The 26391-nt window shown below is 66.3% G+C and overlaps 4 protein-coding genes across 8 annotated transcripts; 3 read left to right on the forward strand and 1 right to left on the reverse strand.

Annotated features, from left to right (window-relative positions):
* Positions 1-797: 797 nt before the first annotated feature.
* Positions 798-8500, reverse strand: ACTL6B (actin like 6B). Of its 2 annotated transcripts, none has more exons than XM_074531558.1 (14): positions 8357-8500; positions 8132-8208; positions 7332-7497; positions 6368-6468; positions 6141-6238; positions 5519-5613; positions 4765-4871; positions 3794-3883; positions 3033-3094; positions 2841-2955; positions 1988-2068; positions 1797-1892; positions 1305-1391; positions 798-1227 (listed from the first exon to the last, which is right to left on the reverse strand). In XM_074531558.1, exons 1-14 carry the CDS (start codon positions 8472-8474, stop codon positions 1147-1149), a joined length of 1374 nt encoding a protein of 457 aa, XP_074387659.1. In that variant the 5' UTR covers positions 8475-8500; the 3' UTR covers positions 798-1146. The 2 variants fall into 2 exon arrangements, with proteins under 2 accessions (XP_074387659.1, XP_074387658.1); XM_074531557.1 differs by having other exon boundaries at positions 1305-1437.
* A 254-nt stretch (positions 8501-8754) lies between these two features.
* POP7 (POP7 homolog, ribonuclease P/MRP subunit) lies at positions 8755-11353 on the forward strand (the record flags this gene model as incomplete). Its single annotated transcript, XM_074531561.1, is given in 4 exon segments — positions 8755-8914; positions 9463-9608; positions 9611-10007; positions 10132-11353. Coding segments are annotated over 3 exon segments (684 nt in total), but the record flags the coding sequence as incomplete, so codon positions are not given.
* Positions 11354-13606: 2253 nt separating this feature from the next.
* Positions 13607-17712, forward strand: EPO (erythropoietin). The gene is made up of 5 exons (XM_074531560.1): positions 13607-13975; positions 14692-14834; positions 15716-15802; positions 16650-16814; positions 17165-17712. Exons 1-5 carry the CDS (start codon positions 13963-13965, stop codon positions 17288-17290), a joined length of 534 nt encoding a protein of 177 aa, XP_074387661.1. The 5' UTR covers positions 13607-13962; the 3' UTR covers positions 17291-17712.
* A 150-nt stretch (positions 17713-17862) lies between these two features.
* On the forward strand, positions 17863-26360 carry TFR2 (transferrin receptor 2). 4 transcript variants are annotated; one of them, XM_074531553.1, is made up of 19 exons: positions 17863-17954; positions 18973-19080; positions 19194-19386; positions 19491-19674; positions 20210-20344; positions 20670-20775; positions 20844-20966; positions 21144-21260; positions 21726-21862; positions 22098-22264; positions 22771-22890; positions 23195-23277; positions 23351-23414; positions 23503-23570; positions 23671-23747; positions 23896-23980; positions 24299-24517; positions 25318-25458; positions 25566-26360. In XM_074531553.1, the coding sequence occupies exons 2-19, from the start codon at positions 19048-19050 to the stop codon at positions 26358-26360; spliced, it is 2847 nt and encodes a 948-aa protein (XP_074387654.1). In that variant the 5' UTR covers positions 17863-17954; positions 18973-19047. The 4 variants fall into 4 exon arrangements, with proteins under 4 accessions (XP_074387654.1, XP_074387653.1, XP_074387655.1 ...); XM_074531552.1 differs by lacking the exon at positions 17863-17954 and adding an exon at positions 18452-18675; XM_074531554.1 differs by lacking the exons at positions 17863-17954; positions 20670-20775 and adding an exon at positions 18452-18675 and having other exon boundaries at positions 19232-19386.
* The last annotated feature ends 31 nt before the right edge of the window (positions 26361-26391 follow it).

Consider the following 26391-nt stretch of genomic DNA (forward strand, 5'->3'; position numbering starts at 1 on the left):
ACGCCCACTAAAAGGGGAGGGGCGGCGGAGCTCGGCCAATAGGAGCAGCTGAGGAGCGCGCGGCGGCCAATCGCGAGAGTCGGCGCGCAGGGAGAGAGAGGGGGCCTCGGGAGCTTGGGGTGGCCGAAGGGAGTGCCTGCGCGGAGAGCGCGGGAGAACGGCGGCTGGGGGGAAGGGCAGGAGGCACCGGGAGGATTCCGGTGAAGGCCTGAGGGACGGGCGAGGCGCGGGGAGAGGCAGGGCGAGCGGCCGGAAGGCGGAGCAGGCGGGGTCAGGCCGCCCTGCGCGGGGGCCTCGCCGCGAGCGCGGAGGCTGCCGGCAGTTGGAGTCCGTGAGGGGGCCGCGCCTGCGCACTGCGGGCGCCTTTTCCCCCGCACACAGTCCCCCGTTTTTTCCCCCCGTCCCAGTTCCAGCGCCGGTCTCTCCTTCGGCCGAGTACTCACATCCCCGTTCCGGCTCGTGACGTCACCGAACCAGCTCTCTCTCCTCCTCCCCCCCCCGCCCCACCTGCCCGGTAACGGAGCTAACGGGGCGCGTGGGGCTCTCGCGAGAACGGCGGCGCGCAGTTCCCACCGCGGCCGCAGGGGGGCGGTGCCGCCGCAGCCGCCGCCGAGTTCTCGCGAGACCCCGCGCGGCGTCTCGCGCACGCTCTCCCGCCCTTTCGCCGTCACGTGCCCTCGCGCCTGCGCAGCAGCGCCGCCCGCCCCCGGCACGTGCCCACCCCGGTCACGTGACCGGCCGTTCGGGGGTGCTTTTTTTTTTTCTTTGGGTTTGTTTTTGGTTTTTTTTGAGGCGAAATCCGCCAAAATCGGTTGAAAAAAACCCTCAACCCCTCCCGCGAATCGTCCCCACTGATCCCTGCTGCCACTGAGCCGGTTCCAGGTGGGTTGTGCGGGTTTTAATGGATTCCTGCGCGATTTTCCCCTCAGGCCCCCTCAGATCCCCTCTGTTTCCCTCAGGGGCCCTCAGGTTCCCTCAAATCTCCTCAGGTTCCCTCAGGGCCCCTCAAGACCCCTCAGATTCTCTCAGTTCCCCTCAGGTTCCCTCAGAAATCCTCAGGACCCTCAGGTTCCTTCAGGGGCCCTCAGATCCCCTCAGGATCCCCTCAGATTTCCCTCAGTTCCCCTCAGGTTCTCTCAGGTCTCCTCAGGGGCACTTGCGCTCCACGCACTGCTTCCCGCCCTCCTCGTACTCCTGCTTGGAGATCCACATCTGCTGGAAGGTGCCCTGCGGGGAATTTGGGGCCGTTTAGAGGGGTCCCGTGTGGGGGGACCCCCCGGCTGTCCCCGGAGCCCCGGGCTCACCAGCGAGGCCAGGATGGAGCCCCCGATCCAGGGGCTGAAGCGCCGCTCCATGGTGCTGTTGCTGGCGATGAGCTTGAGGCGCATGCTCTGGGACAGGGGCGTTACTGGGAGCACTGGGGGCAACTGGGAATCGCTGTGGGGGCAGCTGTAACCCACTGGGGGCAACTGGGAAACCACCACAGGAGTGACTGGTGGTAACTGGGAGAAACCCTGAGGCCCAGTGTGGGTCCCCCCCAGCCTCAAATGCCCCTCAGAGGGGTTCAATGTCCTCTCATCCCAAATTGTGGGGGTCCCTCCCAGGGAGAATTTGGGGTCTCCCATCCCCAAATTGTGGGGGTCCCTCATGGGGATGATTTGGGGTCACTTTCAGCTCCTCCCACCCCCTGGTCCCAAACTTGGGGGTCCCTCACAGGGGGGATTTGGGGTCTCTCACAGGGGGGGTTTGGGATCCCCATCCCGGGGGTCCCCATCCCCAATCCGGGGGTCCCTCACCGGGGGCGTTTTCTGGGCCAGCTCGCGGTTGAGGCGGTCGGTGAAGCCCTGCAGCAGCGTGTTCCCGCCGGTGACAATGACGCTGCCGTACAGACCCTGGGGGGCACACGGGGGCAGGGGGGTGGGGAGGGGTCCCTGCCGCCCCCTGGACCCCCCCCCCCCCCAAACGCCCCCGGAGCCCCCAGACCCACGGGCCGGATGTCGATGTCACACATCCCGATGCTGGTGGTCACCACGTGGCCCACGCCCAGCATGGTGTTCCCCGAGAGGCCCTGGGGGAAGGAAAAACGGGGGGTCAGGGGGTCCCATAAAAACCCAAAACCCCCCTTGGGAACCCCATGGGACCCTCTGAGACCCCCCAAAACCCCACTGGGGTCCCCCAAACCTCGGCACTGGGAGAGTCAGGAGGGCATGGGGGTCTCCCAAACCCCTCAGAGTCCCCAAAACCCCCCCCAGGACCCCCATGGGGACCTCCAAAACCCCACCGGGGACCCCCAAAAACCCCACCGGGGACCCCCAAATTCCCCTCAGAGACCCCCGAGGACCCCCAAATCCCCCTGAGAGACCCTGAACCCCCCCTCAGAGACCCCCCCCAGGACCCCCTAAACCCCCTCAGAGACCCCAAAATCACCCTCAGAGACCCCGAACCCCCACTCAGAGACCCCCCAGGACCCCCAAACCCCCGCTTAGAGACCCCCAGAACCCCCAAACCCCCCTCAGAGACCCCCCAGGAGCCCCAAACCCCCACTTAGAGACCCCCCAGGAGCCCCAAACCCCCACTTAGAGACCCCCCAGGACCCCCCAAACCCCCTCAGAGACCCCCCAGGAGCCCCAAACCCCCACTTAGAGACCCCCCAGGAGCCCCAAACCCCCACTTAGAGACCCCCCAGGACCCCCCAAACCCCCTCAGGACCCCAAAATCCCTCTCAGAGAACCCCAAAGACCCCCAAAATCCCCCTAAGAGACCCCAAACCCTCCTCAGAGACCCCTAAGGACCCCCAAACCCCCGCTTAGAGACCCCCAGGAGCCCCGAGCCCCCCGGACCTTGACGTTGGAGGGGTCGAAGAGCCCCTCGGGGATGCGCAGCCGCTCGGCGCCGTAGTCGGTGTTGTACCCGTTGGGCATCTCGTAGTGCACCGTGGGCATCTGCGCCGCCACCCTGCGGGGGGACAGGGCGGGTTTGGGGGGGACCCCGCCCCAAAATCCCCCCCAGAGCCCCCCAGGGCCGGCACTCACTGCTCGTCATAGGGCGAGTCCGACACCTGCAGCACCGAGGCCTGGAAGTCCTGGATCACCTCCTGGGGGGGCCCAAAAATGGGGTGGGGGACCCCGAAATCACCTCAGGGATCCCCAAAAAAATCCACCTGGGGACCCCCAAAAACCCCCTCCCCAAAACCCCCTTCAGTGACCCCAAAATCACCTCGGGATCCCCAAAAAAATCCAGCTGGGACCCCCAAAAAACCCCTTTGCAAAATCCCCTTCAGGGACCCCGAAATCACCTCGGGGACCCCCAAAAAAATCCAGCTGGGGACCCCCAAAAAACCCCTCCCCAAAATCCCCTTCAGGGACCTCGAAATCACCTCGGGGATCCCCAAAAATCCACTTGGGGACCCCCAAAAAACCCCTCTGCAAAATCCCCTTCAGGGACCCCGAAATCACCCTCGGGGACCCCCAAAAAATCCACTTGGATACCCCAAAATCCTCCTCAGGAATCCCCAAAAACCCCCTCCCCAAAATCACCTTCAAGGACCCCGAAATCACCTCAGGGACTCCCAAAAATCCACCTGGGGACCCCCAAAAACCCCCTCCCCAAAATCACCTTCAGGGACCCCAAAACATGGGGATGAGGACCCCAAAATCCCCCTTGGGAACCCCCAAAAATCCACCTGGGGACCCCCAAATCCCATTCAAGCCCCCCAAAATCCCGTCAGGAACCCTCAAATCCCCCTCAGGACCCCCCAAAATCCCCCTCGGGACCCCCGAAGCCCCCTGCTCACGTTGCAGGTGAAGTTGTGCCAGGATTTGGACACCTGGGGCAGCTTCTCCTTCTTCTTCCAGCTCGGGGGGGCCCCTTCCCGCACCGGCTCCTGCAGGGGGCGGGGCCGGCCACAAAAGGGGCGGGGCCGGCCAGAAAGAGGGCGTGGTTTGCGAGTAATAATGTCAAAGGGAAGGGGAGGAGCTTCTCCTGGGATGGGGTAAGGGGAGGAGTCTGAGGGTGATGTCATGCAGGGGGTGGGGCTAAATGATAGGAGTGTCCAATGAGGAGTGTGATCTTAAGGGGGTGGAGCTAACGGAAAAGACCACCCCAAAATGGGTGGAGCAAATAATTTGGGATGCTCAGAAGAGGGTGGAGCTAAATGATCCCACCCCCAAAAGGGGCGGGGCTAATAATTTGGCTGCCCATAAGTGAGTGGAGCTAAATAAGCCCAGCCCCAAAAGGGGCGGGGCCAATAATTATGGGTGCTCAGAAGGGGGTGGAGCCTAAATGAGCCCACCCCGAAACTGGGCGGAGCTAACACAGGGGGTAGAGCTAAATTAGCCCACCCCAAAGTGGGCGGAGCTAACACAGGGGGTGGAGCTAAATGAGCCCACCCAAAACTGGGCGGAGCTAATACAGGGGGTGGAGCTAAAATAGCCCACCCCAAACTGGGCGGAGCTAACACAGGGGATGGAGCTGAATGAGCCCACCCCAAAACTGGGCGGAGCTAACACAGGGGGTGGAGCTAAATGAGCCCACCCAAAACTGGGTGGAGCTAACACAGGCGGTGGAGCTAAATGAGCCCACCCCAAAATGGGTGGAGCTAACACAGGGGGTGGAGCTAAATGAGCCCACCCCAAAATGGGTGGAGCTAACACAGGGGATGGAGCTGAATGAGCCCACCCCAATCAGGGTGGGACTAAGGATACCCCACCCACAGGTGGGAGGAGCGTCGTGCGTGGCCCCGCCCACCTTGGCGGCCCCGCCCACCTTGGCGGCGATCATGTAGGGCGGCACGATGTCGATGTTGAGCTCCTGGAAGAGCTCCCGGCACTGCATGGAGATGAAATCCCCGGCCAGCGGCGACTTGACGATCCCTGCGGGGCGGGGCCGCGTCAGGCCACGCCCACCCGCACCTGGCACAGGTGGGCAGAGCCTGCACGGGCTTGGGGTGGGCATTGCGGTTGTGCCCTGTCAGCTGTCACCTGTGCCAGGTGTGTCATGGGTGTGTCCCAGATGTGTTCTCACCTGTGCCAGGTGTGTCATGGGTGTGTCCCAGGTGTGTCCCTGGTGCCCCTCCCCTGCATGGGTGTGTCCCAGGTGTGTTCTGATCTGTCCCAGGTGTGTCCCAGGTGTGTTCTCACCTGTCTCAGGTGTGTCCCCAACACCCCTCCCTTTCCAGGTGTGCCCCAGGTGCTCTCTCACCTGCTCCAGGTGTGTCCCAGGTGTGTTCTGATCTGTCCCAGGTGTGTCCCAGGTGTGTTTCAGATACTCTTTCCCCTCCAGGTATGTCCTGGGTGTGTTCTCACCTGTCTCAGGTGTGTCCCCAGTACCCCTCCCTCCCCAGGTGTGCCCCAGATGTGTCCCAGGTGTGTCCCAGGTGTGTTCTCACCTGTCCAGGTGTGTGCTTACCTTGCTGCAGGATGTACCCGGTGTGTCCCCATTGCCCCCCCTGCCCCGGGTGTGCCCCGGGTGTGTCCCAGGTGTGTCCCAGGTGTGTTCTCACCTGTCCAGGTGTGCTCACCTTGCTGCAGGATGTACCCGTCGTGCACGGGGATGGCCGTGGTGTGGGTGGCGCCCGAGTCCAGCACCAGCCCCGTGCTGCGCCCGTTGGCAAAGCTGGGACGGGGGTCAAGGGGCACAATGGGGCGGGACCCGCCCTGGCCACACCCACCGGCCACACCCAACCACCCTGACCACGCCCAGACACGCCCAGCCCCGTGCTGCGCCCGTTGGCAAAGCTGGGACAGGGGGTCAAGGGGCACAACGGGGCAGGACCCGCCCTGGCCACACCCACCGGCCACACCCACCCGCCCTGGCCACGCCCATCCTTGTCAGACACGCCCAGCCCCGTGCTGCGCCCGTTGGCAAAGCTGGGACGGGGGGTCAAGGGGCACATCGGGGACGGTGGGGACACACCCAGGGGACAGCCAAGTGACCCCAGGTGACACAGGTGACACAGGTGACACACAGGTGACCCCAGGTGACACTCGGGGATACGCGGTGAGCACGGCCGTCTTGCAGAGGAAGAAGGCCGGGATGTTGTAGTGCTCGAACATGAGCTGGGGACACCCTGGGGACACCGGGGACATTGGGGACACACCCAAGGGACCCTCAGGTGACACTCGGGTGACACTCGGGGATACGCGGTGAGCACGGCCGTCTTGCAGAGGAAGAAGGCCGGGATGTTGTAGTGCTCGAACATGAGCTCCGTCAGCTTCTCCCGCTTGGCGCGCGTGTTCCACTGCAACACGGGGGGGACATGGGGACGCTGGGGAGGGACAGCCTGGGGACAGCGCTGTCACCCCCAGGGGACACTGGGGACAGCCGTGTCACACCCAGGGGACACTGGGGACAGCCGTGTCACACCTACCGGCGCCTCAGACATGAGCACCGGGTGCAGCCCCGGCTCCGACTTGACGTGCTTGCCGTAGGTGTGGTCCAGGATGGCCTGGAAGCACTCCCAGTCCTCGACTGGGGACATTGGGGACATTGGGGACAATGGGGGACAATGGGGGGATTGGGGACATTGGGGGACATTGGGGGGATTGGGGACATTGGGGGGATTGGGAACATTGGGGGGATTGGGAACATTGGGGACATTGGGGACATTGGGGGCATTGGGGACATTGGGGACAGTGGGACATTGGGGACATTGGGGGACATTGGGGGCATTGGGGACAGTGGGGACAGTGGGACATTGGGGGACATTGGGGGCATTGGGACATTGGGGGGATTGGGGACAGTGAGGGCATTGGGGACAATGGGGACAATGGGGGACATTGGGACATGGGGACATTGGGGACATTGGGGGCACTGGGGCATTGGGGGCATTGGGGACAATGGGGACAGTGGGGACAGTGGGACATTGGGGGCATTGGGACGTGGGGGACATTGGGGACACTGGGACATTGGGGACATTGGGGGCATTGGTGACATGGGGGACATTGGGGACATTGGGACATTGGGAGACATTGGGGGGATTGGGGACATTGGGGACATTGGGGACATTGGGGACATTGGGGACATGCAGGTGCTGGGGCACAGCAGCCACCCCCGAGACCCCCAACCCAATCCCCGAGACCCCCAGCTCCTGGTGTCCTCCTGTGCCCCTCCGTGTGCCCCCAATGTCCCCAAATGTCCCCAAATGTCCCTGTGCTGTCCCTGATCTCTCACCGTGTCCCCTGCAGTCCCTTTGATCCTCACACACTGCTCTGTGTCCCCCCAATGTCACCCCATGTCCCCAGTGCCCCCAATCCCCCCAATGTCCCCGTGTCCCCCCGTGTCCCCGATGTCCCCAGTGTCCCCCTGTGTCCCCAGTGTCCCCGTGTCCTCACTCATGCCGTTCTTGAGCGGGGACAGGACCTCGACGCCCTCGCGGGCCACGTGCAGCGCGTTGGTGTCGATGTAGTACACCTTGCCACCCTTCTTGTCCTTGTCCCCGTCCAGCTCCAGCGCCACCTCGTCTGGGGACAGCAGCCCCACCGTGGTGGGGAAATCCGCCTGGGGACAGGGGACAGCGTGGGGACATGGGGACAGCGAGGGGACAGTGCCACCACCGTGGGGACAGCCAGGGGACAGTGCCACCGCCATGGGGATGGGGCCTGGGGTGGCCCTGGGGACACTGTGGTCATGGGGATGGCATGCTGGGGACATGGTGGCATTGTCACCATGATGGGGACACTGTGGTCTGGAGGTGGCCCTGGGGACACCATAGCCAGGGGGATGGTGGCATTGTCACCACCATGGGGACACTGGTCTGGGGGTCCTGGGGGATGGTGGCATTGGCATTGTCACCACCATGGGGATGGCACACTGGGGACACTATGGCATTGTCACCACCATGGGGACAGCGGTCTAGGGATGACCATGGCCTTGGTGGCATTGTCACCACCATGGGGACACTGGTCTAGGGATGACCATGGCCTTGGTGGCATTGTCACCACTACGGGGATGGCACGCCGGGGACAGTATGGCATTGTCACCACCATGGGGACAGCGGTCTAGGGATGACCATGGCCTTGGTGGCATTGTCACCCCCACGGGGATGGCACGCAGGGGACACGGCGGCGCCGTCTGTCGGGGGGCTGTGACAGGGGCACGGGGGGGACAGGAGGGGACAGGAGGGGACACCGACCTTGGGGCAGTCCTCGCCGGCATAGCCCGCGCGCACCGAGAAGGAGCCGATGTCGAACACCAGGGCCCCGACCTCGTCTGCGGAGGGGACACGGGGGTGACACCGGGACCCCCCCCATCCCCCACCCCTTTACCCCCCGCCACCGCCGCCTTGGCCCCGCCCCTCCCGCCGTGACCCCGCCCCCCCGCGGTGGCCCCGCCCCGGGGCCTGGCCCCGCCCCGGTACCGCCGCCGTAGACGCCGCCGCTCATGGCCGCGTTCAGCACCGGGACAGCGCCGGCCGGGCAGGGGGCGGGGCCCCGCCCGCGCCCAATCAGCGCACGCCGTGCGGCGCGCGCGCCCATTGGCCGCCATGGCGCCGCTTAAAGGGGCCGCGGCCCTTTGTTAACCGCGAGGGGGCGTGGTCTGTAAAGCGGGGCGCCTCCCCTTTGTGGGCGTGGCGGTGTGTTGAGCTGTCTGTGAAAAGGGGCGTGGTTTCCCTTAAGCCACTCCCACGCAATCACCCCCGCTGATTAATTAAAAAATTAACGGCTTTTAATACTGAAAAACCCCAAAAATGGCGGATGCGGGGGGCGGGGCTCGCGCACGATGGGAGGGGGCGGAGCGCCCCCTGTCGGCTTTTAAAAATCCCCCAAAACACCCCAAAAACGCTCCCTGGCGCGCGGGGGGGGCGTGGTTCCATGTGGGCTGTGCTTACATGGGCGTGTCCCCGCCGGGGAGGGGGCGTGGCTCCGGGGGAGGCGTGGCCTCGTAGCGGAAGCGGCGGCGGCGCGGGACGCGCGAGGTCCGGCGGGGGGGGTGGATTTTGGGGAGGGGGTCTCGGGGGGGGTTTGGGGGGGCTTTAGGGTGGGGGGAGGTCCCGGGGGGTCACAGGGGATGTCACGGGCGGTTTGGGGGGGTCTGGGGGCGGTTTTTGGGTCTGGGGGGTTCCCGGTTCCGCCCCTGATGCCCCCTCCCCGTTATTTCCCCCAGTGTCCCCGGAGGAGGGGTCCCGGTGGGCTTTTGGGTCTGGGGGCGGTTCGGGGTTCCCGGGGCAGTTCCGGTGTGTCCCGGTTCCCCCCCTGACGCCCCCTCCCCGTTATTCCCCCCAGCATGTCCTCGGGGGAGGGGTCCCGGGTGGGCTTTTGGGTCTGGGGGCGGTTCGGGGTTCCCGGGGCAGTTCCGGTGTGTCCCGGTTCCCCCCTGACGCCCCCTCCCCGTTATTCCCCCCAGCATGTCCTCGGGGGAGGGGTCCCGGTGGGTTTTTGGGTCTGGGGGCGGTTCAGGGTTCCCGGGGCAGTTCCGGTGTGTCCCGGTTCCCCCCTGACGCCCCCTCCCCGTTATTCCCCCCAGCATGTCCTCGGGCCGCTCCGCCGCTCCGTCCCCGCCCCCGGGGGCGCTCCCCGGGCCCCCCCCCCGCCGCCCCCGCCGCCGTGCCCCGCCCCCTCCCGCCGCGGGTTCCCCCCCCCCGCGCTCCGGTGCCGCCCCCGCCGCGCGCGCGGGCAGCCATGACGTGTTCGTGACGTCACGCTCGGATTTCCGGGCGCAGCTGCGGCGCTGCCAGCGGCTGCTGGCGCCGGGCGGGGGTCCCGGGGAGCTGCGGCTGCACGGGCTCGGGCTCGCCGTGCCCCGCACCATCAACCTGGCGCTGCAGCTGCAGGCGGGCGCGGGGGGCGCGCTGCGCCTGCACGCCAGCACCTCCTCCGTGCCCCTCCGCGACCGCCACCGGCACCGGGACCGCCACCGGCACCGGCACCGCGAGGGCCCCGACAGCGACGGGGACGGCGACGGCGACGGGGACGGGGACGGGGACGGGGACACCCCGCGGCACAACTCGGCCATCCACATCCGCCTGTGCCGGGAGGCGCCCTGCGCCTGAGGGGCACCGGGACCACCGAGCCCGGCGGGGACACCGAAACCCCCCCGGAACCACCGAGCCCCGGTGCAGGGTCACCGAATCCCCCCGGAACCACCGAGCCCGGGGTGGGGACACCGGGACGAAACACCCCCGGGACCACCGAGCCCCGGGGCGGGGACACCGAAACACCCCCGGAACCACCGACCCCGGGGCGGGGAGACCGAAACCCCCCGGGACCACCGACCCCGGGGCGGGGACACCGAAACACCCCCGGGACCACCGACCCCCGGTGCGGGGTCACCGAATCCCCCCCAGGACCGACCCCGCACTATGGGGGACACCGGAACCCCCCCGGGACCCCCACGGCGTCACCAAAACATCCCCGGGGCCACCAAACTCCCCCGGGGACACCGAACTGTCCCCCGGGGCCACCAGGAACCCACAAGGACTTGGGGACACCGAGGTGCCACCGAGAGCTGTGTGTGTGACGCCACCGCGGTGGCCTCGGGGACACGGACGATGCCACCGAGAGCGCTGCGAGTGGGGCCACCATGGTGTCACCTCGGGTCCCTCGGTGTCACCCTGAGCACCTCAATGTCACCCCAGGCCCCTCAATGTCACCCTGAGATCTCGGTGTCACCCTGAGCACCTCAATGTCACTCCAAACCCTCAATGTCACCCTGGGTCACTTGGTGTCACCCTGGGACTCTCATTGTCACCTTGGGTGCCTCGATGTCACCCTGGGACCCCTCAATGTCACCCCAAAGTCTCGGTGTCACCCCAAGGTCTTGGTGTCACCCCAAACCCTCAGTGTCACCCTGGGTCGCTTGGTGTCACCTTGGGTCCCTCAATGTCACCCTGAGCCCTCGGTGTCACCCCAAGGTCTCGGTGTCACCCCAAACCCTCAATGTCACCCTGGGTCGCTTGGTGTCACCTTGGGTCCCTCAATGTCACCCCAAACCCTCAATGTCACCCTGGGTCACTTGGTGTCACCCTGGGACCCTCGTTGTCAGCTTGGGTCCCTCGATGTCACCCTGGGACCCCTCAATGTCATCCCGAACCCTCGGTGTCACCCCAAGGTCTCAGTGTCACCCCAAACCCTCAATGTCACCCTGAGCCCTCGGTGTCACCCTGGGACCCCTCAGTGTCACCCCAAGGTCTCGGTGTCACCCCAAACCCTCAATGTCACCCCAGGCCCATCAATGTCACCCCGAACCCTCGGTGTCACCCCAAGGTCTCGGTGTCACCCCAAACCGTCGGTGTCACCCTGGGTCCCCCCCACAGCAATCTGGGGACTCTTGGGGGGACACAGGGAGGTGACACAGGGAGGTGACACCCCAATAAAGCCGGTGGCAGCAGCAGCAGCGACACCTTGCGGGTTTTTGGGTATTTTTGGTTTTGGGTTTTTTGGGGAGATTTGGGGTTTTTTGGGGTGATTTGGGGCAGGTTGGGGGTGGCGGGGCCGGGGCTTCCTCTGCGTCACCGGTGACATTTGGGGGGCAGGAAACCCCCAGGTGACAATGGGGGGGGGGGGGACACAGGGAGAGGGTCCAGTGACAATGGGGGGGGGGCAGGTGACAAAGAGGGACCTGGGGGGGGGGACCCAGGTGACAAAGAGGGACCTGGGGGGAAATGTGGGGACTCTGGGGGGGTCCAGGTGACACTGGGGACATTAAGGGTGCACGGGGAGGGGGAAATGAGGGGACCCTGATGGCAAAGGGACACCCGGGTGACAAAAGGGACACCCGGGTGACCGGAGGGGGCTCCCGGTGGCCGGGGGTCCCCGGGCTGTCCCCGGGCTGTCCCCGCCGTGCGGGGCTGTCCCTGCCCGGGGCGGGGCGGGCCGGGGGGGGACACACCGGGGGGACCCTTTGGCGTCGCTGTCGCCGTCGCCGTCGCCGTCCCCCCGCCCCCGGTGCCCTTTGGCCCCGCTGGCGCCGGAGCCGCGGCCGCGCTGTGCGGAGCCGCACGTACGGCCTGGCAGGGGGCCCGCGTCACCCCCGTGTCCCCTCCGTGTCACCCCCGTGTCACCCCCGTGTCACCCCCGTGTCCCCTCCGTGTCACCTGAGTGTCCCGCGTGTCCCTGCCGAGCCCGCCGGGCCCGCCGTGTCCCGTGCGCCCTGCCCCAATGTCCCCCCTTCGATGTCCCTCAATGTCCCCCGTGTCCCCCCTTCGATGTCCCTCAATGTCCCCCATCAATGTCCCCCCTCAATGTTCCCCGTGTCCCCCATCAATGTCCCTTAATGTCCCCTCTCAATGTCCCTCAATGTCCACCCTCAATGTCCCTCAATGTCCCCGCTCCGTGTCCCCCATGTCCCCCCTCAATGTCCCCCCTTCAATGTCCCCCGTGTCCCCCCCAATGTCCCTCAATGTCCCCGCTCCGCGTCCCCCGTGTCCCCCCTCAATGTCCCCCATGTCCCCGCTCCGTGTCCCCCCCAATGTCCCTCAATGTCCCCCATGTCCCCACTCCGTGTCCCTCAATGTTTCCCTTCAATGTCCCCCGTGTCCCCGCTCCGTGTCCCCGCTCCGTGTCCCCGCTCCGTGTCCCCCCCAATGTCCCTCAATGTCCCCCGTGTCCCCGCTCCGTGTCCCCGCTCCGTGTCCCCGCTCCGTGTCCCCCGCGCCGCCTCCCCCGGGCCGGGGGATCCCGGGGCCGCCCCCGGGGCCGCGGTGGCGCTGCCGGCGGGGACGGTGACGGCGACAGTGACGCTGCGCCATTGTTCGGCCGCTTCCGCCGGGCCCGGGGGGATCCCGGGATCCCCCGGCCTGGCGCGTCCCCGTGTCACGGCGAGCGTGTCGCCGTCGGCGTGTCCCCGCGTGTCACCGCGCTCCCACGGCCCGGGGGTGTCCCCAGCCGTGTCCCCGTGTCCCCGCGTGTCACCGCGCTCCCACGGCCGGGGCTGTCCCCAGCCGTGTCCCCGTGTCCCCGCGCTCCCACGGCCGGGGGTGTCCCCGCGTGTCCCCGCGTGTCACCGCGCTCCCACGGCCGGGGGTGTCCCCGTGTCCCCTCTCTTGTCCCCATCCCCTCTGTCCCTCCGTGCCCGGGACGTTGTCGCCGTGTCCCCCCCGTGCCACTCTCACTGTCCCCTTGTCCCCAAGCCCCATCTGCACGTCAGGGTCCTTGTCCCTGTGTGTCCCCGTGTGTCCCCTTCTGTATCCCCCCACGTGTCCCCCCACGTGTCCCCACGTCTCCGTGCCTGGCTCCTCTCGTCCCCGTGTCACTCCCGCGTCCCCCTGTCCCTCCTGTGTCCCCGTGTCCTTTCCGTGTCCCCCCATGCCCGTGTCACTCCTTTTTCTTCCTCCGTGTCCCCCTGTCCCCCCGTGTCCCCATCCCCGTGTCACCCTCTCCCCTGTCCCCTCCGTGTCCCCTCCGTGTCCCCCCATTCCCTCACCTCCGTGCCTGACTCCCCGTGTCCCCCCGTCCCACTGTCCCCGTGTCCCCTCTGTGTCCCCCCGTTCCCACACCTTTGTGTCCTGCTCCCCAAATCCCTGTTGTCCCCGTGTCCCCCCCGTGTCGGTGTCCCCTCCATGTCCCCCCCCTGTGTCGGTGTCCCCTCCATGTCCCCCCCGTGTCCCCCGGTGTCCCCTCCATGTCCCCCCCGTGTCGGTGTCCCCTCCATGTCCCCCCCGTGTCCCCGGTGTCCCCCGGTGTCCCCCGCCTCGTTGGCGCCCGCGGGTGGCCCGTGACGGTGTGCCCCCCGTGTCGGTGTCCCCTCCATGTCCCCCCCCGTGTCCCCCGGTGTCCCCCGCCTCGGTGGCGCCCGCGGGTGGCCCGTGGCCAGGGGCCGACGTGCTGCTCCCTGCGCTGCCTTTTCCTCGCCGCCGTGGGGGGGGCGCGGGGGGAGCGGATGGAGCCCCCCCCCCCCCCTCAGGGCCCTTCCGGCCCCGCGGCCCCTCGGATCAAACATTAACCGGGGCCGGGGCCGGGGGACGCGGCGGGGCCGGGACAGCCCCGGCACGGCCACCAGGGACCCCCGGGCCATGAGCAGCCGGCCATGGGGGCGGCGGGTGAGCGGCGGGGCGGGGGCTCAGGTGTGCGGGGGGGGGCAGGGGGCGTCTGGGGGTCCCAGGGGGGCGCTTGGGGGTCCCAGGGGTGCGTCTGGGGGGGGGCGGCTCAGGTGTGCCGGAGGGACCCACGTGTGCGGGGAGAGAGCCAGGTGTGCGGGAAGGGGGTCCCAGGTGTGCGGGAAGGGGGTCCCAGGTGTGCGGGAAGGGGGTCCCAGGTGTGCGGGAAGGGGGTCCCAGGGGTGCGGGAAAGGACCCCAGGAGTGCGTTTGGGGGTCTCAGGTGTGTGGGAAAGGACCCCAGGTGTGCGGGAAGGGGGTCTCAGGTGTGCGTTTGGGGGTCCCAGGGGTGCATTTGGGGGTCCCAGGTGTGCGGGAAGTGGGTCCCAGGTGTGCGTTTGGGGGTCCCAGGTGTGCGTTTGGGGGTCTCAGGGGTGCATTTGGGGGTCCCAGGTGAGCGGGAAGGGTCCCAGGTGAGTGTGTGTGTGTGTGTGTGGGGGGGAGCTATTTTGGGGGTCCCCAGGTGTGTCCCACGCGCTCAGGTGGGGGGGTCCAGGTGTGTCGGAGGGGTCACCGGGAGGGCGGGAGGTTCTGGGGGGGGCGGGGCTCTCAGGTGAGGGGGGGGCTCTCCGGTATCCCCAAGCCCCCCCGATGTCCCCACGGCCCCAAATGTCCCCGATGTCCCCGATGTCCCCATTGATCCCCCGTGTCCGTCCCCAGGGCTGTGCTCGCTGCTGCTGCCGCTGCTGCTGTTGGGGGTCCCGGGGCGCCCCCAGCCCCCCCCCGAGGGCCCCCCCTCGCTGTGCGACCCCCGAGTGATGGAGCGCTTCATCCTGGAGGCGCGCGACGCCGAGCGCGGCACGGTGAGGGGACACTGAGGGGACATTGAGGGGACAGCGGGGACAGCGAGGGGACATTGAGGGGACATTGAGGGGACATTGAGGGGACAGCGGGGGGCGTGGGGACATCGGGGGGTGTGGGGACAGCGGGGGGTGTGGGGACATTGAGGGGGCAGCGGGGGGCGTGGGGACAGCGGGGGGTGTGAGGACACAGGTGGGGACACGAAGGGGACACGAGGACACCTCGGGGGTGTCCCCGTGTCCGCATCCCCATGTCACCGTGTCCCCTCGGGGCGGGGGTGTCCCCGTGTCACCGTGTCCGTGTCTGTGTCCCCGTGTGTGTCCCCGTGTCACCGTGTCCGTGTCTGTCCCCGTGTCCCCGTGTCTGTGTCCGTGTCCCCGTGTCTGTCCCCGTGTCCCCGTGTCCCCGTGTCAACGTGTGTGTGTCCGTGTCTGTGTCCCCGTGTCTGTGTCACCGTGTCCGTGTCCCCGTGTCTGTCCCCGTGTCACCGTGTCCATGTCTGTGTCCCCGTGTCACCGTGTCCCCGTGTCCGTGTCCGTGTCCCCGTGTGTGTCCCCGTGTCCCCGTGTCCCCGTGTCTGTCCCCGTGTCACCGTGTCACCGTGTCCGTGTCCCCGTGTCTGTGTCCGTGTCTGTGTCACCGTGTCCGTGTCTGTGTCTGTGTCCCCGTGTCTGTCCCCGTGTGTGTCCCCGTGTCCCCGTGTCCGTGCCCCCGTGTCTGTCCCCGTGTCCGTGCCCCCGTGTCTGTCCCCGTGTCTGTCCCCGTGTCCCCGTGTCTGTCCCCATGTCCGTGTCCCCGTGTCCGTGTCCCCGTGTCCCCGTGTCCGTGTCCCCGTGTGTGTCCCCGTGTCTGTCCCCGTGTCACCGTGTCCGTGTCCCCCCAGGCCGGGTGCGGCCCCCACTGTGACCTCCCCGAGGCCGTCGCTGTCCCCGACCCCGGCGTCAACTTCAACCTGTGGCGGAGCCTGGACGTGAGTGGGGATGGGGCGAAAACACGGGAAATCGGGAAAAACCGGGGGGGAAATCCCGGGAGATCGGGAAAAACTGGGGGGGAATCCCGGGAAATCGGGAAAAACGGGGAAAATGGGGGGAAATCCCGGGAAATCGGGAAAAAATGGGGGAAATCCCGGGAAACGGGGGAAAATGGGGGGAAATCCCGGGAGATCGGGAAAAACGGGGGAAATCCCGGGAAATTGGGAAAAATGGGGGAAATCCCTGGAAACGGGGGAAAATGGGGGGAAATCCCGGGAAAATTCGGGGAAATCGTGGAAAAATCAGGGAAAATTGGGGAAGATCGGGATAAATCGGGGGGAAAATCAGGGGAAAATCAGGGAAAATTGGGGAAAATTGGGAAAAATCGGGGGAAAATCAGGGAAAAATTGGGGAAAATCGGGGAGAAATGGGAAAAATCAGGGAAAAATCAGGGAAATTTGGGGAATATCGGGAAAAATCAGGAAAAAATCGGGGAAAATTGGGAAAAATCGGGGGAAAATCAGGGGAAAATCGGGGAAAATTGGGGAATATCGGGATAAACCGGGGAAAATGGGGAAAAATCGGGAAAAAATCGGGGGGGGAAATGGGAAAAATCAGGAAAAAATCAGGGGAAAATCGGGAAAAATCGGGGGGAAATGGGAAAAATCAGGGAAAAATCAGGGAAAATTGGGGAATATCGGGATAAATCGGGGGAAAATCAGGGAAAAATCAGGGAAAATTGGGGAATATCGGGAAAAAAATCGGGGAAAATCGGGGAAAATTGGGGAAAATCGGGGCTAAAGTCCCCGCTGACGGCCGTGCCGGTGTCGCCGGTGTCGCCGGCAGGCGGGGTCCCGCGCGCAGGAGGTGGCCCGGGGCCAGGCGGCGCTGGCGGCCGCGGTGCTGCGGGCGCGGGAGCTGCTGCGGGACCCGCGGGTGCGGCCGAGCCTGGACCGAGCGTACGGAGCGGCGCGGAGCCTGGCGCGGCTGCTGCGGGGGCTGCCCGCGCCGGTAACCGGGGCAGAAACGGGGGAAATCGGGGATTTATGGGGTATGGGAGCCTGGCGCGGCTGCTGCGGGGGCTGCCCGCGCCGGTAACACCGGGAATCGATGGGAAATTGGGGGGATTTGAGAGGAATCCGGGCGGATTTGGGGAGGTTTGGGGTTGCTGGGGAGGTTTAGGGGGATATCTGGGGGTCTTGGGGGGGGTCCTGGGGGGATTTGAGCGAGATTTGGAGGGTTTGGGGGGCAGTTTTGGGAATTTTGGGGGCAGTTTTGGGGGGATTTCTGGGGATTTTGGATTTTTTTTTTGGGTTTCTGGGGGCGGTCCGAGCCCCACCTGACCCCGCCCCTCCCCTCAGGCCCCGCCCCCGGCGTCGCCCCCCGCCCCCGTGCGTGTGCGGACCCTCCCCCGGCTGCTGGGGGTGCTGAGCCGCTTCCTGCGCGGGAAGGTGCGGCTCTACCTGGCCGACACCTGCCCCCGGTGAGCGCTGTCAATCAACGGAGACAGCTGCCAATCATCGCTGGAGACAGCTGTCAGTCATCGCCAGAGACTCTGCCAGCCACCGCTGGGGAAAGCTGTCAATCATTGCTCGAGACAGCTGTCACTCACCCTCGGAGACGACTGTCAATCATCACCGGAGGCAGCTGTCAATAACTCCCTGCAGCTGTCAATCATCACTGCCAGCAGCTGTCAATCACCGCCGGAGACAGCTGTCAGTCATCACCAGGGACGGCTGGCAATCGTCGCCCAAAGCCAGCACGCTCGGTCAGCAGCTGTCAATCGGCACCGACAGCTGTCAATCATCACAGAGCGCTGCCAGCCAGCATTGCCATCAGCTGTCAATCACACACAGCTGTCAATCATTATCGATAACTGTCAGGACCGCCAGCTGTCAGTCAGCATGGAGAGATGCCAGTCATCATCGGCAGCTGTCAATAATCACTGTCAGCTGTCAGTCATCAGCGTCACCTGTCAATCATCATCAGCAGCTGCCAATCATCACGGACCACCCCGATCACCAGAACTGACAGCTGTCAATCACCAGGACAATCAGCTGTCAATCACCAGGACTGTCAGCTGTCAATCACCAGCACCAGGAGTCGTCAGCACCCCCTCCCCTCCCCCCGGCACGTTGCACGCGCCGGCAGGTGATTGACAGCTGTCAATCATCCCCCTCCCGCCTGAGCGCCCTGGGCTGCCCAGGCCCCGCGGGTGATTGATTGACAGCTGTCACTCAGGGGAGACCCCGCCCCCTCCCATGTAACTTAATGCAAACACGAGAATATTTATGAGAGCCCCGCCCACCCCGCGAGTGCCTGCGCCGAATGGGACCCCCGAAAAAACCCGGGACCCCCAAAATAACCCGGGACCCCCAAAACAACCCGGGACCCCCGAATGGGACCCCCAAAACAACCCGGGACCCCCGAATGGGACCCCCAAAATAACCCGAGACCCCCAAACCGGGACCCCCAAAATCTCACGGGACCCCCAAACCGGGACCCAAAATGATCCGGGATCCCCAAATTGGGACCACAAAACCGAGACCCCCAAATTCCATGGGACCCCAAAACCGGGACCCCCAAAACCCTCGGAGCCGCCCCCTGAACGTCCCTGATACTCCCAGACCCCCCAAAATCCCCCCAAAATTCCCCCCCGGGGCTCAGCCAATCCCCGCCGGGACCGGGCGGCGCCGGGGCGTGGCTTTCTACGGCCCCGCCCCTCACAAGCCACACCCAATTATTATTAAACCATGCCCCTTTCCCCACAAACCACGCCCCTTTCCTAGCACCGCTGGCCCCGCCCCCGTTCAGGCCCCGCCTCTTTTTCTCACCTGTGTGGGCGGGGCCAGCGCGGCGCCGGCGGCCGCGGGTGAGCGGGGCCGGGGGGGATTTGGGGCATTTTGGGCCATTTTGGGGCGTTTTGGGGATTTTGGTGATTTTGGGGGGCTCAGGGGGGGTTGGGGTCTCCCCGGGGGGGCTCGGGGGGGGTTCGGGGGTGGGGGGGGCCCGGTTTGGGGTGGGGGAGGGGCAAAATCCGCCCGGGGCAAAGTCTGACCGGGGTGGGGGAGGGGAACGGCGGCACCTGCGGACCCCCAGGACCTCCCAGGGACCCCAAAATATCCCAAAATATCCCGAGAGACCCCAAAATATCCCAAAATACACCCAGAGACCCCAAAATACCCTCGGGACCCCTCGAGAGACCCCAAAACAGCCCCGGGACCCCCAGACCCCCCCGGTTGCCATGGAGACGCTGCGACGCTGCTTCCACGGACGGGTAAAGCCCCGCCCCCTTCTCCCCCTCCCCCATTCCGGGGGTCCTGACCCCGCCCCCATTTTGGGGGGGTCCTGACCCCGCCCCTCCCCATTTCGGGGGTCCCGCCCCCCCAGCCCCCCGGGGGCGGCCCCGTTTCGTATTCCCGGCACAGAAACCCCCGGGGGGAGGAAGAGGAGGAGGAGGAGGAGGGGGCGGAGTCAATGGTGCGGCTGCCCCGCCCCCGGACACGCCCCCGGCGGAGACCACGCCCCTGGCTCCACCCCCTGGCCACGCTGGCCCTGGGCTCGGCCACGGCGTTCCTATTGGGTACGGCACCGCAAAGCCACGCCCACTGCGGGATCGGCCCCTCCCTGACCCCGCCCACTGTGACTCCACCCCTTTCTGACCCCGCCTCCTCTGACCCCCCCCAGGGCTGTTGGTGGCTGCCCTTGGCCACACCCCCTGCAGGACCGTGGGGGCGGGGCCGCTGCCGGGAGGCTCCACCCCCGATCTGGTTTGGGGCGGGGCCAGTGCAGAGGCTCCGCCCCCTCGGCCCCGCCTACGGGAGCTGCTGAGGCAACACCTGAGGGAGGAGAGGGTGGAGCAGTGGGCCAGGTGAGTGACCAATAGTGACCACTGAGTGACCAGTGAGTGACCACTGAGTGACCACTGACCACTGACTGACCATCACTGACCAGTACTGACCATCACTGACCACCTGAGGGAGGAGAGGGTGGAGCAGTGGGCCAGGTGAGTGACCAATAGTGACCACTGAGTGACCACTGAGTGACCACTGAGTGACCACTGACCATTACTGACCATCACTGACCGTCACTGACTACTGACTGACCACCTGAGGGAGGAGAGGGTGGAGCAGTGGGCCAGGTGAGTGACCAATAGTGACCACTGACTGACCACTGACCAATGAGTGACCACTGAGTGACCACTGACCATCACTGACCACCTGAGGGAGGAGAGGGTGGAGCAGTGGGCCAGGTGAGTGACCAATAGTGACCACTGAGTGACCACTGAGTGACCATTAGTGACCACTGAGTGACCATTACGGACCATTACTGCCCACTACAGCCCCCGCCCCCTGTGACCCCTGACCCCTGAGTGACCCCCGAGTGACCCCGCCCCTCCCCCGCAGGGAGGTCAGCTCGGGGCCGCACGGGGCGGGGTCGGGGCGTGGCCGAGCTCTCGCCCAATCAGTGCTGAGCGCCCTGGCGGGGGCGGGGCTGAGCCGGGCCTGGAGCCGCCCCCAGCCCCTCCCCCTCCCAGTACGGTAACAGAGGGGTCATGGGGGGGGGTCAGGGGTCATCGGGGGGTCACAGGGGTCATTTCAGGGTTAAGTGGGGGTCATGGGGGGGTCACCAAGGGGTCATGGGGGGGTCTGGGGGGGTAAGGGGTCACTGGGGATTATGAAGAGGCCACTTGGGGGGTCATCAGGGGTCACCAAGGGGTCAGAGCGGGGGGGATGGAGGGGTCAGGGGTCACTGGGGTCATTGGGGGAGGGGCCAGTTGGGAGGGGTCAAAAGGTCAAAAGTCCTTGGGGTCAGCGGGGAGGCAGAGCTTCTCCCTGACCCCTGACCTTTGCCCTTTGCCCCCAGGGGGGCGGTGTCGCTGCGCTGGGTGGGGCCGGGGGGGGAGGAGCTCGAGCGGCTCCCGCTGGACCCGGAAGCGTTTTGTGCCTGGAGCGCGCCCGGGACGGCCACCGTGAGTGACCCCTGACCCCAGTGACCCCTGACCCCACTGCTGACCGCCGCTGACCCCTGACCCCGCAGGGCGGGCTGGTCTATGGGCACTACGGGCGCCCCCAGGACGTGGCGGAGCTGCGGGCGCGGGGGGTGGAGCTGCGGGGACACCTGGTGCTGCTGCGGCTGGGGCGGGGCCGCCCCGCCCAACAGGTGAGACCACGCCCACCAACTGGGGAACTGGGGGTGGGTGTGGCTTATTGCCCCTCCCCCATTGTGCCCCTCCCCCATTGTGCCCCGCCCCCCAGGTGTCGGCCATGTTCGCCGCGGGCGCTCTGGGGGTGGGTGTGGTTTATTGCCCCTCCCCCATCCCCATGCCCCGCCCCCCAGGTGTCGGCCATGTTTGCCGCGGGCGCTCTGGGCGTTCTCTTTTACCGCGACCCCCGGGACACGGCCGGGCTGGGGGGGGGCCCCGCGCTGGGGGGGGGAACCACGCCCACCCTGCACGTGAGTGGGGGCGGGGCTACGGGAGGGGCTGGGGGAGGGGCTGGGGGGAATTTGGGAGGAATTTGGGAGGCTTGGGGGGCAATTTGGGTGATTGGGGGGGGGCTAAGGGGTGTTGGGGTAATTCAGGGGGGTATTTGGGGGTCTCTGGGGGTATTTTTGGGGAGGGGTCTTGGTCTTGGATGTCCTGGCAGCCATGTTGGATTGGCGGCCATATTGTGCTGGTGGCCATATTGGATTGGCAGCCATATTGGAATGGCCACCATTATGGGATGGCAGCCATGTTGGATGGGCAGCCATGTTGCATGGGCAGCCATGTTGGAGGGGCAGCCATATTGTCCTGGTGGTCATATTGGAGCAGCAGCCATGTTGTCCTGATGGGGGCGGGGTCTGGGGGATATTTTGGGGTTATTTTGGGGGTCTCTGGGGTATTTTGGGGAGGGGTCTCGGTCTCATCTGTCCCTGCAGGTGCAGGATGGGGCAGGGGACCCCTTCAGCCGGGGCTTCCCCTCCTTCAGCGGCCACGCCCCTCCCGGCCCCGCCCCGGGTGTGGCCCCGATCCCCGCCCACCCCCTGAGCGCCGCCACCGCCATGAGGCTGATGAGGTACAGAGACCCCTCCCCTAATTAAACACTAACCCCTAAATTAACCCAGGACCCCTCCCCAAACTAACGATTATTTATTCATTAGCCCTTAAATTGACTTGGGACCCCTCCCCAAATTAAATTGGAACCCCTCAAATTAACCCGGGACCCCTCCCCAAAACCACCCCGACCCCTCTCCCCCTCCCCATTTGAGGTTTTTGGGGGGGGTCTCACCCTCTCCCCCCCCCCGTTCCAGGTCCCTGGGCCCGCCCCTCGCCCCCCCGCGCTGGGGGGTCCCGGGGGGGTCTCTCCGGTTCCGGCCCCGCCCGGGGGGGCGGCGGCTGCAGCTGCGGGTGGGGGCGGGGACGCGCCCCGGGACCCTCACCAGCGTCTTCGGGGCCCTGCGGGGGCGCCTCGAGCCCGGTGAGGGGCGGGGCCACTGAGGGGGCGGGGCCAAGGGAGGGCGTGGTCAGGGAGGGCGGGGCCCTGTGGGAACGTGGGCAAAGCGGGCGTGGTCAAGCAGGGATTTGGGCAGGGTGGGTGTGGTCATGTAGGGGTGTGGTCATGGTGGGAGGAGCGTGGTTTGGTGGGTGTGGTCAGAATTTGGGCGTGGTCTTGGCGCGGGGAGGGCGGGGCAATGGGAATTATAGAGGAGGGCGGGGTGTGGCTGAATTGGGTGTGGTCAAGGTGGGAGGGGCACTAAAGGGGTGTGGTCGGGCTGGTTGTGGTCATACAAAGGGAGGAGCCATGGGAGGGCGGGGCAATGGAAAATGGGAGTGGCTGAAGTGGGTGTGGTCAGTGGGGCGTGGCCAATGCAGCCTCGTTATGTGGGCGTGGTCAGAGCGGGTGGGACAATGAGCGGGCGGGGCCAATGGGGGTGGAGAAGTGGTTGGAGGGGGCGTGGCCATGCTGACCCTGGCCCCGCCCAGACTGTTACATCATCGTGGGGGCCCAACGTGATTCGCTGGGGCCGGGGGCGGCGGCCTCGGGCGTGGGCACCGCCCTCCTGCTGGAGCTCGCCCGGTTCTTCGCCGCCATTGGCCGAGAGGGTGAGAGAGGGGCGGGGCTTGGGCTGGGAGGGGCCGGGCATGGTCCCTAATTTGGGGCGGGGCTGAAATTTGGAAATTTGGGGAATTTGAGGCTCCCCAAATGGAGGGGGCGTGGCTTCTGATGGTGGGGGAGGGGCCATCAATGAGTGTGGGGGGTCCCAAACTGGGGTGGGGTCATGGGGGGAGGGGCGGGGCCATGGGGAGAGGGGCGGGGCCTTCATTACCCCACCCTTGTGTGGGGGTGTCTCCCCTCCCCGCCCCCCTGACCCCGCCCCCTGACCCCGCCCCCTGACCCCGCCCCCAGGGTTCCAGCTCCGCCGGACCCTCCTCTTCGTCAGCTGGGATGGCGCCGAGTTCGGACACTTGGGGGCCACCGAGTGGCTCGAGGTGACCCCGGTGACTCCCCTGTGACCCTGCCGTGACCCCAGTGACCCCTCGGTGACCCCGCCCCTCCCCCCAGGGCTACCCCGGCCTCCTGCACACCAAAGTCGCCGCCTACGTCAGCCTGGACCGGCCCGTGCTGGGTGCGCCCCGCCCCCTCCCTCATCCGGGGATTTGGGGGGGGGTCTCGGCCCCGCCCCCACCCCCTGACCCCGCCCCCTCCCCCCCCAGGCGCCGATCGCTTCGTGGTCCGGACCAGCCCCACCCTGGGGCCGCTGATCGAGAGCGCCCTGGAGCAGGTGGGGGAGGGGCCAGAGGGTGGGGGAGGGGCCAGAGGGTGGGGGAGGGGCAGCCCCTCCCTTCCCCCCCCTCACATCACGGCCCCTCCCCCAATGACAGGTGGAGAGCCCCAACGAGGGCGGGAAATCCCTCCTGGAGCAGCTGCGGCGGCCGGGGCGGGGCTGGGAGAGTGACGTGTGAGTGGGCGGGGACACATCTGGGGACACACCTGGGCACACCTGGGGACATTGGGGACACACCTGGGGACACACCTGGCCACGCCCTCAGGTGTCCCCCTGTCCCGCCCGTGTCCGTCTGTCCCAGCCGTGTCCGTCTGTCCCCCAGGATCCGCCCCCTGGCCCCCGAGAGCGGCGCCTTCCCCTTCACGGCGGCCGCCGGGGTCCCAGCGCTGGAGCTCGGCTTCGATGAGGTGAGACCCCCAAAGTGTCCCCAAGGTGTCCCCAGGGTGTCCCCAGGGTGTCCCCAAAGTGCCCCCAAAGTGTCCCCAAAGTGTCCCCAGGGTGTCCCCAGGGTGTCCCCCTGTCCTTGTGTCCCCTCTGTGACCATGTCCCGTCCCTGTGTCCCCCCCCGTGACCGTGTCCCTGTGTCCCCCTGGTGTCCCCACATGTGACAACGTCCCCCCATTGTCCCCGCAGGCCCCGGGCGGTGGTGGCGGCACCCGGGCCGCCCTGGGGACACCCGAGGACACTCTGTCCCCATGTCCCCATGTCCCCCGTTGTCCCCACAGGCCCCGGGTGGTGGTGGCGGCACCAGGGCCGCCCTGGGGACACCCGAGGACACTCTGTCGCGGCTCGGGGCGCGGCTCCGGGGCCGCCTCCCCGCCGTGTCCCGCGCCGTGGCCGCCGTGGCCGCGCAGCTCCTGCTCCGCCTGGGCCACGACCCGCGGCTGCCGCTGGAGCCCGCGGCCATCGGGGACGCGCTGGTGCGGCAGCTGGCGCCGCTGCAGGTGGGTGTGGACCAGTATAAACCAGTATGGACCAGTACAGAGCAGTACTGACCAGTACAGGCCTCCATAAACCAGTATAGATCAATATAAACCAGTATAAACCAGTACAGCCCGCGGCCATCGGGGACGCGCTGGTGCGGCAGCTGGCGCCGCTGCAGGTGGGTGTGGACCAGTATAAACCAGTATGGACCAGTATAAACCAGTACAGAGCAGTACTGACCAGTACAGGCCTCCATAAACCAGTATAGATCAATATAAACCAGTATAAACCAGTACAGCCCGCGGCCATTGGGGACGCGCTGGTACGGGAGCTGGCGCCGCTGCAGGTGGGTGTGGACCAGTATGGACCAGTATGGACCAGTATAAACCAGGATATCCCAGCATAAATCAGTATAAACCAGTATAAACCAGGATATCCCAGTATAAACCAGTATAAACCAGTATAAACCAGTATAAAAAAGTACAGACCGGTATAAAAAAGTACAGACCAGTATAGAGCAGTACAGACCAGTATATCCCAATATATCTCAGTCCCTCCCAGTGCCTCCCAGTCCATCCCAGTATAAACCAGTATATCCGAGTATAAACCAGGATAAACCAGGATACCCCAGTATAAATCAGTATAAACCAGGATATCCCAGTACAAACCAGTACAAACCAGGATACCCCAGTATAAACCAGGATAAACCAGGATAAACCAGTATAAACCAGTACAAACCAGGATATCCCAGTACAAACCAGTACAAACCAGGATATCCCAGTATATCCCAGTATAAACCTGTCTCGCCATTTCCCCCCAGGCGCGGGGCCTGTCGCTGCAGTGCCTCTCCTCGGCCAGAGGGGGCGTTGTGCGCGCGGCCGCCGCGCTCCGTCGCGACATGTCGGGATCGGACGGCGCCAACGAGCGGCTCAACCGCGGCTTCAACGCGCGCCTGATGGCCGTGAGTGTCGCCTGTGTCGCCTCAGGGCCACCCGGGCCACCCCTGAGTGTCACCTCTTGTGTCCTCCTGTCCCCCTCACAGTGTCCGTCTGTCCGTCTGTCCCGCAGGCCGAGGCGTCGCTGCTGTCCCCGTTCGTGTCCCCTCTCGTGTCCCCGTTCCGTCACGTCCTGCTGGGCCGGGGCGGGCACACGCTGGCGGCGCTGGTGGCCGAGCTGGGGACACAGCGGGGGACACCGGGGGACAACGAGGGGACACCGGGGGACAATGTGGGGACACCCGGTGACAATGTGGGGACAGCTGGGGACAAGCTGGGGACACGAGGGAACAGCACAAGGACACACAGGGACAGTGAGGGGACACTTGGGAACAGCCAGGGGACACCTGGGGACAATGAGGGGACACCTGGGGACAATGTGGGGACACCTGGTGACCATGAGGGGACACCTAGGGACAATGAGGGGACACCTGGTGACCATGAGGGGACATCTGGTGACCATGAGGGGACACTTGGGGACAGTGTCCAGCTGCGGCTGGCGCTGCTGGCCTGGACCCTGCGTGGCACGGCCGGGGCGCTGGCGGGGGACAGCGGGGACATTGGGGACATCGGGGACATTGGGGGCGGCCTTGGGGACAGCGGCGACTGCGGGGACATGGGCGGTGGCTTTGGGGACATTGGGGGCCATGGGGACATCGGGGACATCAAGAGTGGCTTTGGGGACATTGGGGGTGGCCGTGGGGACAGCTGGGACAGCGAGGACACGTGGGGTTATGGGGACAGCTGGGAGCAGGGTGGCCCTGGGGACAGGAATGGGGATTTTGGGGACACTCAGGGGGATTTTGGGGACAGGAATGGGGATTTTGGGGACCTTGGGGACACTCAGGGTCGGGTTGGCCCTTGGTGACACCTTGGGGACAGCTCGGGCACAGCCACGC

Source organism: Zonotrichia albicollis, chromosome 36 (genome assembly GCF_047830755.1).
Source record: "Zonotrichia albicollis isolate bZonAlb1 chromosome 36, bZonAlb1.hap1, whole genome shotgun sequence".
Classification (NCBI taxonomy): domain Eukaryota; kingdom Metazoa; phylum Chordata; class Aves; order Passeriformes; family Passerellidae; genus Zonotrichia; species Zonotrichia albicollis.